Source organism: Hydra vulgaris, chromosome 09, assembly GCF_038396675.1.
Source record: "Hydra vulgaris chromosome 09, alternate assembly HydraT2T_AEP".
NCBI classification, from domain to species: Eukaryota; Metazoa; Cnidaria; class Hydrozoa; order Anthoathecata; family Hydridae; genus Hydra; species Hydra vulgaris.
The window spans coordinates 57,618,386-57,632,187 of NC_088928.1; the positions used below are offsets into that span (position 1 = coordinate 57,618,386).

A 13,802-nucleotide genomic window follows, 5' to 3' on the forward strand; every position below is an offset into this window, starting at 1 on the left:
AGAGTAACACTTGTTATAACTAATTGTAGTAACGAACCCCTCCGTCCTTATCCCCGTTTTTAAATAAAAATTTTTACTTAATAAGTTTATTTTTTGTTTAGCTTTTTTTTTCCTCATCTTTTATGTTTTAAAAGTATTAAGAAAAATAAAATGTAACTTTTTTATTCTGTAGTTATTTAAGTTACCTATACAACTTGTGTCACAAGTTACCTAAAAAAAGATAAAAGTCGCCATCAGGATGATCAAGTAATCATGATGCTATGACCAAGATGAGTATTGCCCTTGTTCAAAATGGTGATAATGTGTCAAATTTCAGGAAAAAGTGTCTTTATTGCAAACAGCAACAATATTTTTTATATGCTGATGATTTTCGAAATCATCTTAAAAATCTTCACTGTGGTAAAGAAGGAGGTTCATTTGTTTGTCAGTATGGTAGAAATAATGTTTGTCCTATTTTACCAATAGAAGGAGCAAATGAAAAAGAATACTTAACTCATATTGAGAAAGTACATATTGGGTTTAATGGTAACTTTAGTTTATTATCTCTCTCTCTCTCTCTCTCTCTCTCTCTCTCTCTCTCTCTCTCTCTCTCTCTCTCTCTCTCTCTCTCTCTCTCTATATATATATATATATATATATATATATATATATATATATATGCAGTGATGGGCACAAACTTTTTTATTATAGTTTAACTAAACTATTAACTAAAACTAAAAAAAAGTAGTTAAACTTTTAGTTACAAACTTTTTATAAAAAGTAGTTAACTTAAACTAATTAGAAATAGTTAACTAAAATTCAACTTTTTTGCGCACGAACCAATTTATTTCAAAAATTAAAAAAAGTTCAGTCACTAGTGACTTAGTCACTACTATAGTATTAACTAATAATAAACTAAGTTTAAGTATTATTTTTTATTAATTGTACTAAATTAGATAACTTTTATTAATTGTAATTGTATGGTACTAACTCTGATGTGATCGAGAAAATTTGTTGATGAATTTATGTTTCCGCTAACCGTTTTATTGATACAGTATCGACAACTAGCCCTAAAAATTTTTTCATCAGGTTTATCACTTTTTAGTTTAACATCTTTGTAGCACATGTTCACAAGTAAGCTGTTCATGTTATCAATAACAATAACAGATTATTAGATTAACAGTTTGAATTTATGATATTAGCAGACCAAGCGGAAATGATGATGAAAAGTCCAGTTCATGCTCTAAATAAATAAATACATAAAAATAGTAATAACAGAATCCTTGGAGTCCTTGGTCAGGTGAGTGGTGCATAGAAATAGAACGATTTATTTGGCCATATATAAAAAATTTAGTTAATAAAAATTTAGTTAAACTTTTTCAACATAATAATTCATATATAATTAATACAGTATTTTAATAGTGAAAAAACTATCAAAATCAAACAATTCTATAAAAAGTTATGAGATTTTAAGTACCAAATTTTTGATATATGGAGTTGTTAAAGAAACTGTGGTTAAAATGTAGTTTTCATTTAAATTATTGTAAGTTTGTCAATTCTAATCTAAATACATATAACTTGGTATCAAAAGATAGGTGTAACATTGGGCAGCGCCGTGCTGTAACTTTTGGGGGCCCTGTGCAGAAACTAAAAAAAAATTTTTTTTCTTTTAATTCGTAGTAATTTATGGTATTTCTAATTTATTTATGGTTTTTCTAATTTATTTAATAGGGGGCCCAGTGCGATTGCACTTGCGATAGTACGGGGCTGACATTGGGCTACAAATTAAATTGGTTTCTACTTACCGGACATATCTTGGGGAGCAGAGGAGGTGCCAAATCACCACCTTAACTGTCAAAAAATGGATATTTTTTTCATAAAAAAATATTTTTTACGAAATTTATAATTTTTTTATACGAAAAATTACCAAGATTTAATTCCAAACGACGAAACAAATTTAATAATCTTAAAGTTGCAGGAGGATGTGGTAATGTTAATTTAACACACTCTATAGTCAAAAATGTTTAAACAATATAAATAAACTTATATTTTTAAAATGAATTTATTTAGTATAGAGTTTACAATGCAGTAAAAATTAAATTTTACAAGATTTTACATGTGTTAGTGCATTATAAATAGACTTATGGAAGGGCATATTTTTGCACCATCACCACCCCCAGATTCCCCCCCCCTACCTTACCCATTAACCTAAGAAATTTAAATAATAAAAGAAAAGAAAAATTTTAATTACTTTTGAAAAATTACCAAAATTATATTCCAGACCTCAAACAAATATGAAATGTATATTTTGGAAACGGAGGATGTGGGTGGTGGTAATGGTTTAACACACTCTCGCCATTATGATATTTACTATTATGATAATCCTAAGATCTTACTGTTACCTAAGATCTTACTATATATCCTAAGATTTTACTATTACGATAATCCTAAGATTTTATCTTAATTTGCTTAAAATATAACAAATTGTTGCATTGGATGATCTTTCTTTAGCATCCCGAAACATTCCTAGAAGCTCTTTACTTTCTATATTGTGAAACCTTGCACTTCATTTATATTATATTTTACTTGATTTATATTATATTTTACTTGATTTATATTATATTTTACTTGATTTATATTATATTTTACTTGATTTATATTATATTTTACTTGATTTATATTATATTTTACTTGATTTTATAAATATTTTATTATTAGTTACTGCTGGTAAATATCGGTATAAATTCAAAATGATTTTAGATTACATAAAAATTCAATGTGTTTTTTTTTTTTATATATATCAAATATATACATATATTATAAATTAGTAGAAAATCACTTACCAAAATTTTTTCTCATTTTACAGTGTGTTTCATCAATAGACTCATCAGAAATGAATGATCAAATTAATAAAACTTCAATTTATACATAAAATTAAATTACAGAAAGTCGCAAATGTCTTAAACTACTGTAAATTTTCACACATTTGTGGAATTTGTTGATACTATTATAAAATGAATTCTTTGGGAATGATTTCTTATGCTTTTTTAGAAAAATATTTTTTTTAAAAGGAGGACCTTATGTATCTATTATTTGAGCTCATTTATTTTTATAGTTTTTTAAGATAAACTTATTTTCGTGCCTGCATTTAGAAATTAATTCTGATTTTTTGTTTAATAAACATTCTTGATTTGCATGTGTAATTATTTCAAATTTTTCTTGTAGGCATAATATACATTTTTTGGAAATATTGTTATATGCAGGCGCTATTTTGAGGATGGACCAATTCAGTATAAAAATAATTTTATAATGAATAATAATATTTAATTTTAATTATAATTTTAATAATTTTTTACTGAATAAGTATATATATAATTATTAAATAATTTTAATAATTTTATACTGAATTTTTATTATAATTTTAATAATTTTAGCTCTTTAGGGCAGTGTTCATTATAGTATTTGTAGAAAAGAGAAGCAATTTATGATGATGTGATAATGGTTAAAGGTTGGGTGCAAGAGCAGGTTCAACTATGTTTACAATGCGTTTTTGCACTTTGCCTAAAAGAGAAAAGGCATCATTAGAAGATCCGTCCCAGCTATGGCAACAGTATTCCATACAAGGCCGGATTTGAGGTTTATAGAGATAAAAAATAGAATTCGGAGTAAGAAAATGTTAAGCTCGATAAAGAGATGCAACCTTAGCAGATGCTAAGGTTGCATCTCTTGATCGTAAAAGTAGAAATAATTCTAGAAGATGAAGGGTAGATAAAAGTAAGAGTTGATTCTAGAAGATGAAGAGTAGATAACTCATCGAGTACATTACTGTTCATAAATATAGGAAGATCTAAATTATTACAATAACGATTTATGCGATGTAGGTCCCATGCTGTAGCATAAGTGAGATCCTTTTAGAGCTCATGCCCCCTTCAAGCAATCAGAGAGTGTTGGCTTCTTATCATGACAAGAATAAATGGTGGTATCATCAGCGAACAATGCCACCTTAGACATGAGAATATCTGGAAGATTGTTAATGTAAATTAAAAAGAGTGTAGGGCCAAGGATTGAACCTTGAGCAACCCCTGAAGTTACAGGATATGAAGAAGAGTGCTGTCCATTGAGGACAACTTTTATACTATGATTGGAAAGGAAGGATTCAATAATCTTTAAGATGTTACCAGGTAGTTGTAAGAAGAAAACTTATGGAGAAGACCAGCATGCCAAACTTTATCAAAAGCTTTAGAAGTGTCAAGAGCAATGACCTTAACCTCTCCACCTTTATCTAATGCACAATAAAACATATCAGTTATTGCTGTTAGCAAATCAGCTGTAGAATGAGAAAATCAAATCCATATTGATGATCAGAAAGTTATTAGATTCAAGACGAGAGATAAAGTGTTTGTTAATTAAAGGTTCAAAAACCTTGCTTATGATAGGAAGAAGACTAATGGGACAGTAGTTAGACAAATCAGATTGCTCTTCAGAATTTTTGAAAATAGGGATAACCGATGCTGCTTTCCAGCAGGCTGGAAAACAAGACTCTGAAAAGCACATGTTAAATAGTTTTAAAAGAATAGACAACCACTCTGGAGATCACTTCTGCAAGACTATAACAGGTATGTTGTTCCAACCATAAGCTGTAGAAGAGTCTTAGTAGGAAATCACTTTTGATACAAAAGCTGAAGTGATGCGAATGTCAAGCAATGGGTCAACCTGTTTGACAGCTATATCAGGTAGAATGCAACTAGTGGAATCAAGAGATGATATTGATGAAAAGTTTTTAACAAACAATTTAGCTTTGTCTGTAGGTGAAGTGACAAAGTCTGAACCATACAAGAAAGGTGGAATAACAGATTTGCCCTTATGATTGATACTAATAAAGATTCTCCAGAAGTCACTAGAGCCTAATTTTTGTGATAAAATACGAGATTTTATGGCCTAAGAATAGCAGGCTTTGACGGTAAACAAAACCTTTTTACAATGGTTTCTAGCAGTAATAAACAGGCGTCTGCTTTTTGGAGAATTGTTTTGCTGATAGATACGGAAGTAACAATTTTAATTGGAAATTGCAGCAGCAAAATGTAAGGAAAACCATGGAGAAGAGTGAGGCTTGACTTGGAATCGTCGAGAGATGATAAAAGGTTCCATGCCAGACTGAATCCAAAAAGTTATGTAAGAAGTACATTTGTCAGCAGGAAGAAAAAAGATTTCTACCCAAAGGCCATCATGAAGAAATTCACGGAAAGCGTCCCAGTCAACCTTAAGGTAGTTGTAAGAGGTATGATGATAGGGGCATTCAGATGATAAAGAAAAATGAGATAATAGTTTTAGAGAGATCAAACTGCGATCAGATGCATCTAAGGGTAAATGTGGAGAGACTGAGCACTGACTAGGATCAGAAACGAGACATAAGTCGAGTAGAGAAGGTAAATGATTCGGGTTGCAGTGCAGTCTTGAGATGAACAAGAGCAATATAGAACAGAGAGAAAGGCGATAGAGTGAAGTGGTGCTAAATGAAAGCATATAAAAGAATAGTCTGTGGATTCAAACCTAGTTTTGCGACAAATGGGTAACTTCTTTCGAATGTAAATGCCCAGGCCAAGCATGTGACTATTGGAGTCTTTACGAATTAAAAGAAGATAACCATCAACACTAAGATCACAAGATGAGACAGCTGAACTCAAATTAGTCTTTCAAAGAGCATGTAGGTCTTGTGATTTTTGCAAGAGATAAGACTCAACAGAAGAAAAGTAACTTCGAAGGCCATGAATTTTAGTGAATGATAGGTTTAGAGAACTTGGTGATGACGATGTTTTTTTGTGTTTTATAATTTTTAGTACTTTATTTATTTGAGATTTTTTAGAGAACTTGACTCAAAGCATAGACAGTACTCAGTACACTATTTAATAGCCCAAGCAATTGCCTCATTACTATTAATAAAGCCTAAGCCATTACAAAGGGCTTCAAATGTGGCCTCAACAATGCACAACAAAAGTATGAACAGGGACACTATCCATGCACAAAACGACTCTGTTTGTACTTTGATATTTTTCAGCTGCTGATGGAATCAGCCTCTCTAAGAGCTACTGCAGAGTTTGGGAAACCTGGCTACCAGCAGGCCTCAGAACCATAAAACTAAGTTTTAAAGTTGTACCCTCATTAGAAGATAATAGAATGAGTTGCCTAGTTATAAAAACAAAGATACAAGCAAAACCCATGCAGTCAGTCAAGAAGATCCAGCATTCAACATACTTAACTGAAAACAATATATTAAGAAATACATATTTGTTAGCCTAATAGATGAAAAAGGGGTGCGAGGCTGGTCAACAGATAGAATCTGTTTACTCCTCAAGACTTTGCCTAGGAGGCCCTCTACAAGACAATAGCTGGATGTGTTTAGCATCTGCCCAAGATGAGTTTTTTTATTCGAGACACTATCTTTAGCCTTTACTCAACCAAAAGCCCCCAATGCTGGGGGTCTTTTAAGTCAGAGTTGACTGTGCCCTTAGTGAGCTGATGCCCCACTATGTTGCAGGTTTTTGTAGGGGAAAATATTTTAGAGTATATTTAGCTTTGTGTCTAGCATGTAAATTAGGGTTGTTAAGTTTAAGGTGAAAATTTTTTTCAAACAGAGTGGAAGCTTATAAAGTGTGCTGACCTTTGTTTTTTAGGTAAGATTTTTTTTTTAAATTAAAAAAAGTTTAAGGGTGGCACACAGCCCTGAAGTACTTTTTTTTTTTCTTTCCTTTTTTTGTCATTTTTGACCCATGTTTGCCACCCATCGACATTATTTAATTTAATTTTTTTTTTTACATTTGTTCTCACAATGACTAATTATATAAAAAAAAATTAGGCACTCTTTTTTTTTTTTTTTTTTTTCTCAACACTGTAAAAGTTATAGAATCCCTATCCCTGTTTCTGCAGTCTTTTTTTATTACAAAATTCACTTCAATTAGTGAAATTATAAATTAATAATTAAAATATGCTATATTATTTTGGATATCAAACTTAGTGAAGTATTTAAGTAAGGTGGATCAGCTCTCTATTAATATACCTTTCTTTCAAATTGCTGGAAGACAAAGTGAGAAAAACAAAATTAATGCAATATTAGACTTTTTTTATTTATTAACAAATTATTGTTTAAAAATACTATTAGTTATGTTTGATGCTAAATCTGTTTTCTTTTCCTACTGCTTAATTCTTTTTTAAAAGTGGTTAAACAAGAACAAATCCTGTCTTTTCTGTTGTTTTTCCAATCAGCTCTTTTACTAGCTTAATGGCCCTCTCTGATTAGTCATTGACCACATCAAGGAATTAAATAATAATTTCAAACTCAAGATAAAAATACCTAAACTTTCAGAACTGTGAAGGGATCTTAAGTCACTGCAACTCATTCTTTCCATGTCTAATCTTATCAAAGATAAGCCAAGATTGCTCAGTTACATTGGAATAAGAGATGAAGACTGATCTTGTGCAAAATCTAGAGAGTGAAGAAGATCTTCATCTTCCATAACATGTTCAAGTGGATGTACTTTAAGTTTAGCGGGAAGTGTACTGTACATTGCTTTGGCAATATCTTCTGTGTTTGGGCAATGTTCATCTGCCAAAGCAAGCACAACTAAGACAGGATCAAGATACCAGCTGTGCCTGCCAAATGAATTTATTGCTGAAGTAGCAGCATGAAGATTTATGTCCATGAACCTCTTCATCTACCACCGGGTTTTCATGTCCTACAAAATATTTTAGTAAAGTTTGATTACTTCATCAATTAAACAATAAATTAATCTTTTTTAATCTGTCTTCTAATTTCTTCTAATTATAAAGGTAAAACTATGCTTTTGCCATGATTCTTGCATGGTGCAATATATCAGCAATATGAAATTTAAACCTCTTTTTTTAAGAAACTGCCTTTAATGATTTTAGGTGTTTAAAGAGCTGATTGTCTAGATCAGAAATTTTACTGGAGAAATCTTATTAAAGTGGGTAGTATGTCTTTCTAAAACAAGATGTCCACAGGCAAGGAAAAGTAGTGACTGCCTATATATGTAAGTCTTTTTTTCCTCTGAGGATTCCCTTTACGATTTTTTTTGCAGATCTCTCAGCACCCTTTTTAAAGCTTATATTAGAACAGCCTAGACAGCTATGTCTTTTTTCCTAATGCATTTTCAAAAATATAATGTCCATAAATTTAGTTTCTTTTGTTATTTCTCTATTTATTTTTATTTTGTCAATCATGATTTCTATTTCATGACCCAACCAAAAACCCTTTTTAGATTCAATTAAAAAGGTCGCTTTATCCTTTATTGCTCATGGTGTCAATCTGTTTTTAAGGGATTGCAGCTTTTTATATTTCATTATTAGAGTTTCAACTTCTCTTCTAAAATAAATATTATTTAGACCGTAAAATACATTGTATGCAACAAATTCTGTGTCCTCCAAGTTCCCAGGGAGCCTTCAGCTTAGATATAATGCAGCAGTTCATTTCCGCTTCTGAACAATTTAACTTTTTTTTTTAATTCTAAAAAGATATATAAAAAGACATTTTTTTTATATCAGTCATTGTGAGAATAAATATAGAAAAAAAAATTAAATTTAATAATGTTTAAAGGGTGGCACGCATGGGTCAAAAAATGTCAAAAAAAAGTTAAAAAAAGTACTTTTGGGCCGTGTACGACCCTTAAACTTTATTTAAATTGAAAAAAAAAGAAATCTTACATTTAAAAAAGGGTCTGCGCACCTTATAAGCTTCTATTCTAGTTTAAAAAAAGTTTCGCCTTAATATAAACCACCCTAATGTATATCAATAGTTGATAATGTTTTGATTAATGTTTTGACGTCAGAGAAAAACTGACTATTGACGCCAAGAAAACTTTTGTGATGTCTTGATGCTCCATCAACTTTTAGGAAAAGCATTTTTTTATTTAAAAACTTTTTTTTAAATCAGACTTTTTTTCAGCCAAAGTTTTATTTTACTTACCTTTATGCCGAAAGTTTTTGCCAAATCTCTATTCCCTCACTGCTAAACATGTTAAACGAAGCTCCATTTTGAAGTAATAACATGTTTATAGCTTTTTAATTTCTTCTTTAAATATTGTGATGGTAATTTTGTTAATGATTGTTTCAAAATTAACGATCAATTAGCGTTACTTGTAAATAATTGTATATGAATATAGACGTATTTGTATATAATATAAAAACATAATTGTAAATATCAAGAGAATTAGTTTGTGTATAAATTATGTTGAATTGCATTAAGATAGATGAGACGTTTTACGCTTAACTTTTAGAGTTCTTTTTTATGTGAAACAATAAGCTATTTTGGCAAAAATGTCAACTAAATTGATTTAAAGTTAATAATGGAGTTTAACGGAAACAATCAACAATCAATTGCAGAATGGCTGGAAAAAGTTGAGCTGGTATGCAGACTAATTGGTGTAACTGATCTGGTGAGTGTTGTTCCCCTCTGCTTCACAAATAGTGCATTTGCAGTATTTCAACAGTTAGCAGAAGCTGATAAAGAAGATTTTGACCGTATAAAAGAGGCATTGCTAAAAGCATTTGCCGTTGATACATTTAAAACTTACGAACAGTTTGTTACGAGAAAGTTGATTTTGAATTTAAACTACTTGGTTGTTGTTTTTTGATGGGTATGGATGAAGTAATGACTTTTGGTGGAGTATCAATATCTGTAACTCATGATGTTTGTTTTATGGGAAGAAACAAATCTTGTTTACTTGGACTAAGAAGTGATATGCCAAAAGATGTCAGTAATATGAATATAATAGTTCGGGATTTCACAGCTTCGTTTGAGAAAAAAATTGAGAATGGATAATTGCGTGGAAATAGAATAATTCCACGCAATTATCCATTCACATGTTTCAATAATTGATTATTTGAAGATAAATCAATTATTGAAATATTTTCTCCAAACCGTCTCCAGTCTCGAAGTTTGTCAGCACACACATCTGTGTTTGCAGTGAATGCTTCAATAAACGTGTTCAGCTCCCTGAAGTCTAATACTGGTCGTACTTTTCTGGCCAATGAAGGGTTTGGTTTCTCTCATGACAGTGGCTGCACCTCTGTCATGAGAGGAACCAAACCCTTCATTGGCCAGAAAAGTACAACCAGTATTAGACTTCAGGGAGCTGAACACATTTATTTAAGCATTCACATATAAACATGTCCAAACTTGATGCAGTAATTAAAGGACTAAATATGGGCCTTAACTGGGAAATGGAAATTTTGCATATCTGCACTGATTCGAAAGTGGTATTCCATTAGGTTACCGACGCACTCACTGGAAAATCTAGATTGAGGACAAAGCTTCAAACAAAATGCTGATAAGAAGACTCCAGAATATTGCAAATTTAGTGGAGGAATATTAACTTTAAGTAGATAATAATCTTGTCGCTTAGGAGTTTAACTTAGTTGATGGCCTTACTAGAGTGCCTAATAGTGGGTTAAAAATGGTTGATAAACCCTCTAAAATGGTAGCAAGTGGCATTATTAGAACGTGGCAACGACTCGGCATGGGTATAACCCATTAAGATGGGGCAGCACTACCTTACTCTAATTAACTTTAGACCTACACAGTATGCAATATAATGATATCTTAAAGATCAAACCAGTGCATGTGTTATTCAAGAATTAAATGCAAATTTCTTGAAAAAGGAGGTCCAGATGAAATAATGACGAATAATGATACTACATTTCGATGCACATTGTTTTCGCAGTTTGTAAATAAATGGAACGTTAAACTTCGAATCAGGTGCAGTTATGTACCTTCTGGATATGGAATTGCAGAACAATGTCATTGAACTTTCAAAAGAATGGCAAAGAGAATTCTGTGCAGCATACTGGAGGCAGTCTTCTACTGCACCTGCTAATAAGTTAAATCAATACGAAATTAAGGTAAGAGGAATTGACAACAATAAGAATGCACATGATCCTTATAAGAAGATAACTAATAAATTTAAACTTAGCGATAAAGTATGGGTTAAACCCCCGGATAACCGGGGGTTTAACCCATGTGATTCAAAATACAAGATTGAAATAATTACAGGGATAATTTCGGAGCAAGCGTTAGAAGTGGACAAAATATGTCGACATGTACGAGACCTAAAACAAATAAGAGTTGACAACGATTTGAATAAAGATCTTGGACATGTAAGAGGTTACAATGATTTGAATGAGGATCTAGACGATGATAAAGAGCTATACGTTGTGCTGTTATGTAGGAGCAAGCAGGAAAGGAGGGCATCTGAGCAATTTAGTCCATGACAAAGTAGTTATTAGTTATTAAAATGTTGTCCTTCTCCATCATCATTGATTATTTTTGCATCATCATTGGTTATTTTTGCATGATGCAAACATAACCATTCAATCACATTGTGATTCCCTTTTGAGCTTTTTTATTTTTGGCAGAAGTTAATAGTTTTCTGTACAAAATGTCTTGCACATGAGTGTCATGCACAATACAAAACTGTTGATCATAGTTGCTTTAATATCCCATTTTCTGCATTACGGAAGCTCCATTAGTAATTCACACAAGGTTTTTATTCTAATATAGCATCTTCTCATTTCAGCTGATGTAAAAAAAAAAAAACACTAAAAGGCAAGTCAAGGGTGATCAATCTAGAAAAATTTTCAGGCAATGACTTGTCAAGTTGATTTTAAAAGAAATTGGTGGTTATATGTTTGAATTTAATTATATTTTTGCCTGATGATAACTAAGCCAATATAAACAAAGCTGATGACAATGCTGGATCTTGCAGTGATTTTTTTTTTTCACCATAACATTATAAGTATATTTATGTGGCCAGAAAGCATCTTTCCAAAAAATATGACAAAAATTTCAAGCAACAATTATTGGCATCAGTTTTGAAAAACCTGGTTTGTTTCTACTACTTTGAATTTTTGTTATTAGAGTTCATGATAAACATTTTTTTGCTGTTAATTGATATATTATTTGTTATACTTACTTATAAAACCTAATGTGGTATACTATTTGTAATTTTCAGCACTAAAAAATGAATTAATAAGTTATATTAAAGAAAGAAGAATGATGTTTTCAGACGTGTTACACTATATGCAGTAGTGGTAAGTGGGTAGTGCGGTAGTGGTGTAGTGGTGTATGCGGTAGTGCGGTAGTGTTGTAGTGTATTATGCGGTAGTGGTGTAGTGGTAAAGCGCTCGCTTCATAAGCGAGAGGTTCCGAGTTCGATCCCCACCACGTCCCTGGTAGTACCGCGCTCAACTTGTTTCTCCGCGCAGCGGCCTTGTTTGTCGAGGTTCGTGTTTCGGATTTATAGAGTTGAGAGAGGGTTATAACCACTATTAAGTAGCCTCCTCATTTGTTGTGGCCTTCTTGGACTTGAGGAGGTGAATAACAAAAAAAAAAAAAAAAAAATATAGCAGACCCTAATGTTATTAATTCTGTTAACGACAGTTGTGGCATTTTTAATATCAACAGTAAAGCCGTAATTATTAAAACTACTGTTGACATTGTAGAAAATATTTTGTACAATAATGCGGAATCTGGTCAGAGTATTCAAGGACACCTAAATGAATTAAATTCGGATTTAAATAACGACCTCATTTCTGTTAAACCAAATGCTGATTTTTCTATGAAGAAAAAACTTCATCTTTTTCTTAAAAAACAAACAGACAAGAATAAAGGAATAACTGTTTTAGTAGAAAGTAACACAAAAAGTCTAAAAGAAGTTATAAAAAAAGAGTTGGAGTACTTTTAATAGGAAAATATATGAGGGAAGTACACTCAAATAGATTTTGACTATTTGATGACCATTTGTCCAACAAGTGTTGAACCTAAAATAGTATTTTCAGGAGCTGGACTAATTTGTACTAAAATTAGATCTTGATTAGGAGACACGACATTGGATAGTTTAAGCTTTCTACAAAGCTACTTTTTGAAAAATGATATTTAATAAAAATGGTATTATAAAACTTTGTATTGTTTTATTCATATATGAAGTTTATCAGTAATTTAAATACTTACCGGTATTACAATTTTTATTTACAAAATTACCGGTAAATTAAAAAGTCTGTAAATTTAGTAGAATTAGTCATTAACAATAAACCAATAATAGAGTTTTTTAAAGGCACAGTTACTGCAAAAAAAAAAAAAAAATGTCAAAAAAGTGTCAATTGAAATGTAATTTTTTAAAATTAGATTGGACTAACTCATTGGTTTCTTAAATAAATAATCAAAATACTATTATAAAAAGATAAATTGAAAATAGTTGGCGTAATTAGAATTGGCTACTACAATTGAATATTAATAATTTTAAAACCAAATATCTGTTGTTGAAATTACAAAGCTCTCTTAAAAAGCTGTTTAGTGAAGCAGCTTGCATGACTTGCTATGTTCGTTTTAGGAGAGGTTTTCTTCGCTTTTGCACATATTTGCACCTGCCGAGACCTGTTTTATTATATATTATAGTATATTATCTAGAGTAATAAAAATTTCTTCAATAATTTCAATTTTTTAAAGTTTGTCTTCCTCACCAAAAGGTGAGCTAATTCCATCATGAGTGAGTTGTTCTTTTGGTTGTTATTATTTATATATGTAATTGTATCGCTCCTCATTAATGCCCACAGCTCTAACATTTTAACCACAGTTTAGTTTAGTTTCTTAGAGTTTTAAGCCGGCTCCTTGAATGGCATCCTTTTGATGTCACTGTTTCTCTCCCATTATATTATTTTCCTGACTCTTTCAATTTATATTTTTTCAAGTCTTCTGTCTCATTAAAGTTTCTTGCTCTTTAGCTCTTTTCTTTGCTTTCTGTTAGTTCCCAACTTAA

The 13,802-nt window shown here is 31.1% G+C and overlaps 1 protein-coding gene across 1 annotated transcript in view; it reads left to right on the plus strand.

Annotated features, from left to right (window-relative positions):
* The first annotated feature begins 49 nt into the window (after positions 1 to 49).
* Positions 50 to 13,802, plus strand: part of LOC100197649 (vacuolar protein sorting-associated protein 54) — a 74,876-nt gene continuing 61,123 nt past the window's right edge. Inside the window, exon 1 of the mRNA XM_065806151.1 lies at positions 50 to 525. Within this exon, the coding sequence (XP_065662223.1) occupies positions 261 to 525 (265 nt within the window). The 5' untranslated portion in view covers positions 50 to 260. The remainder of the gene's footprint in view (positions 526 to 13,802) is intronic.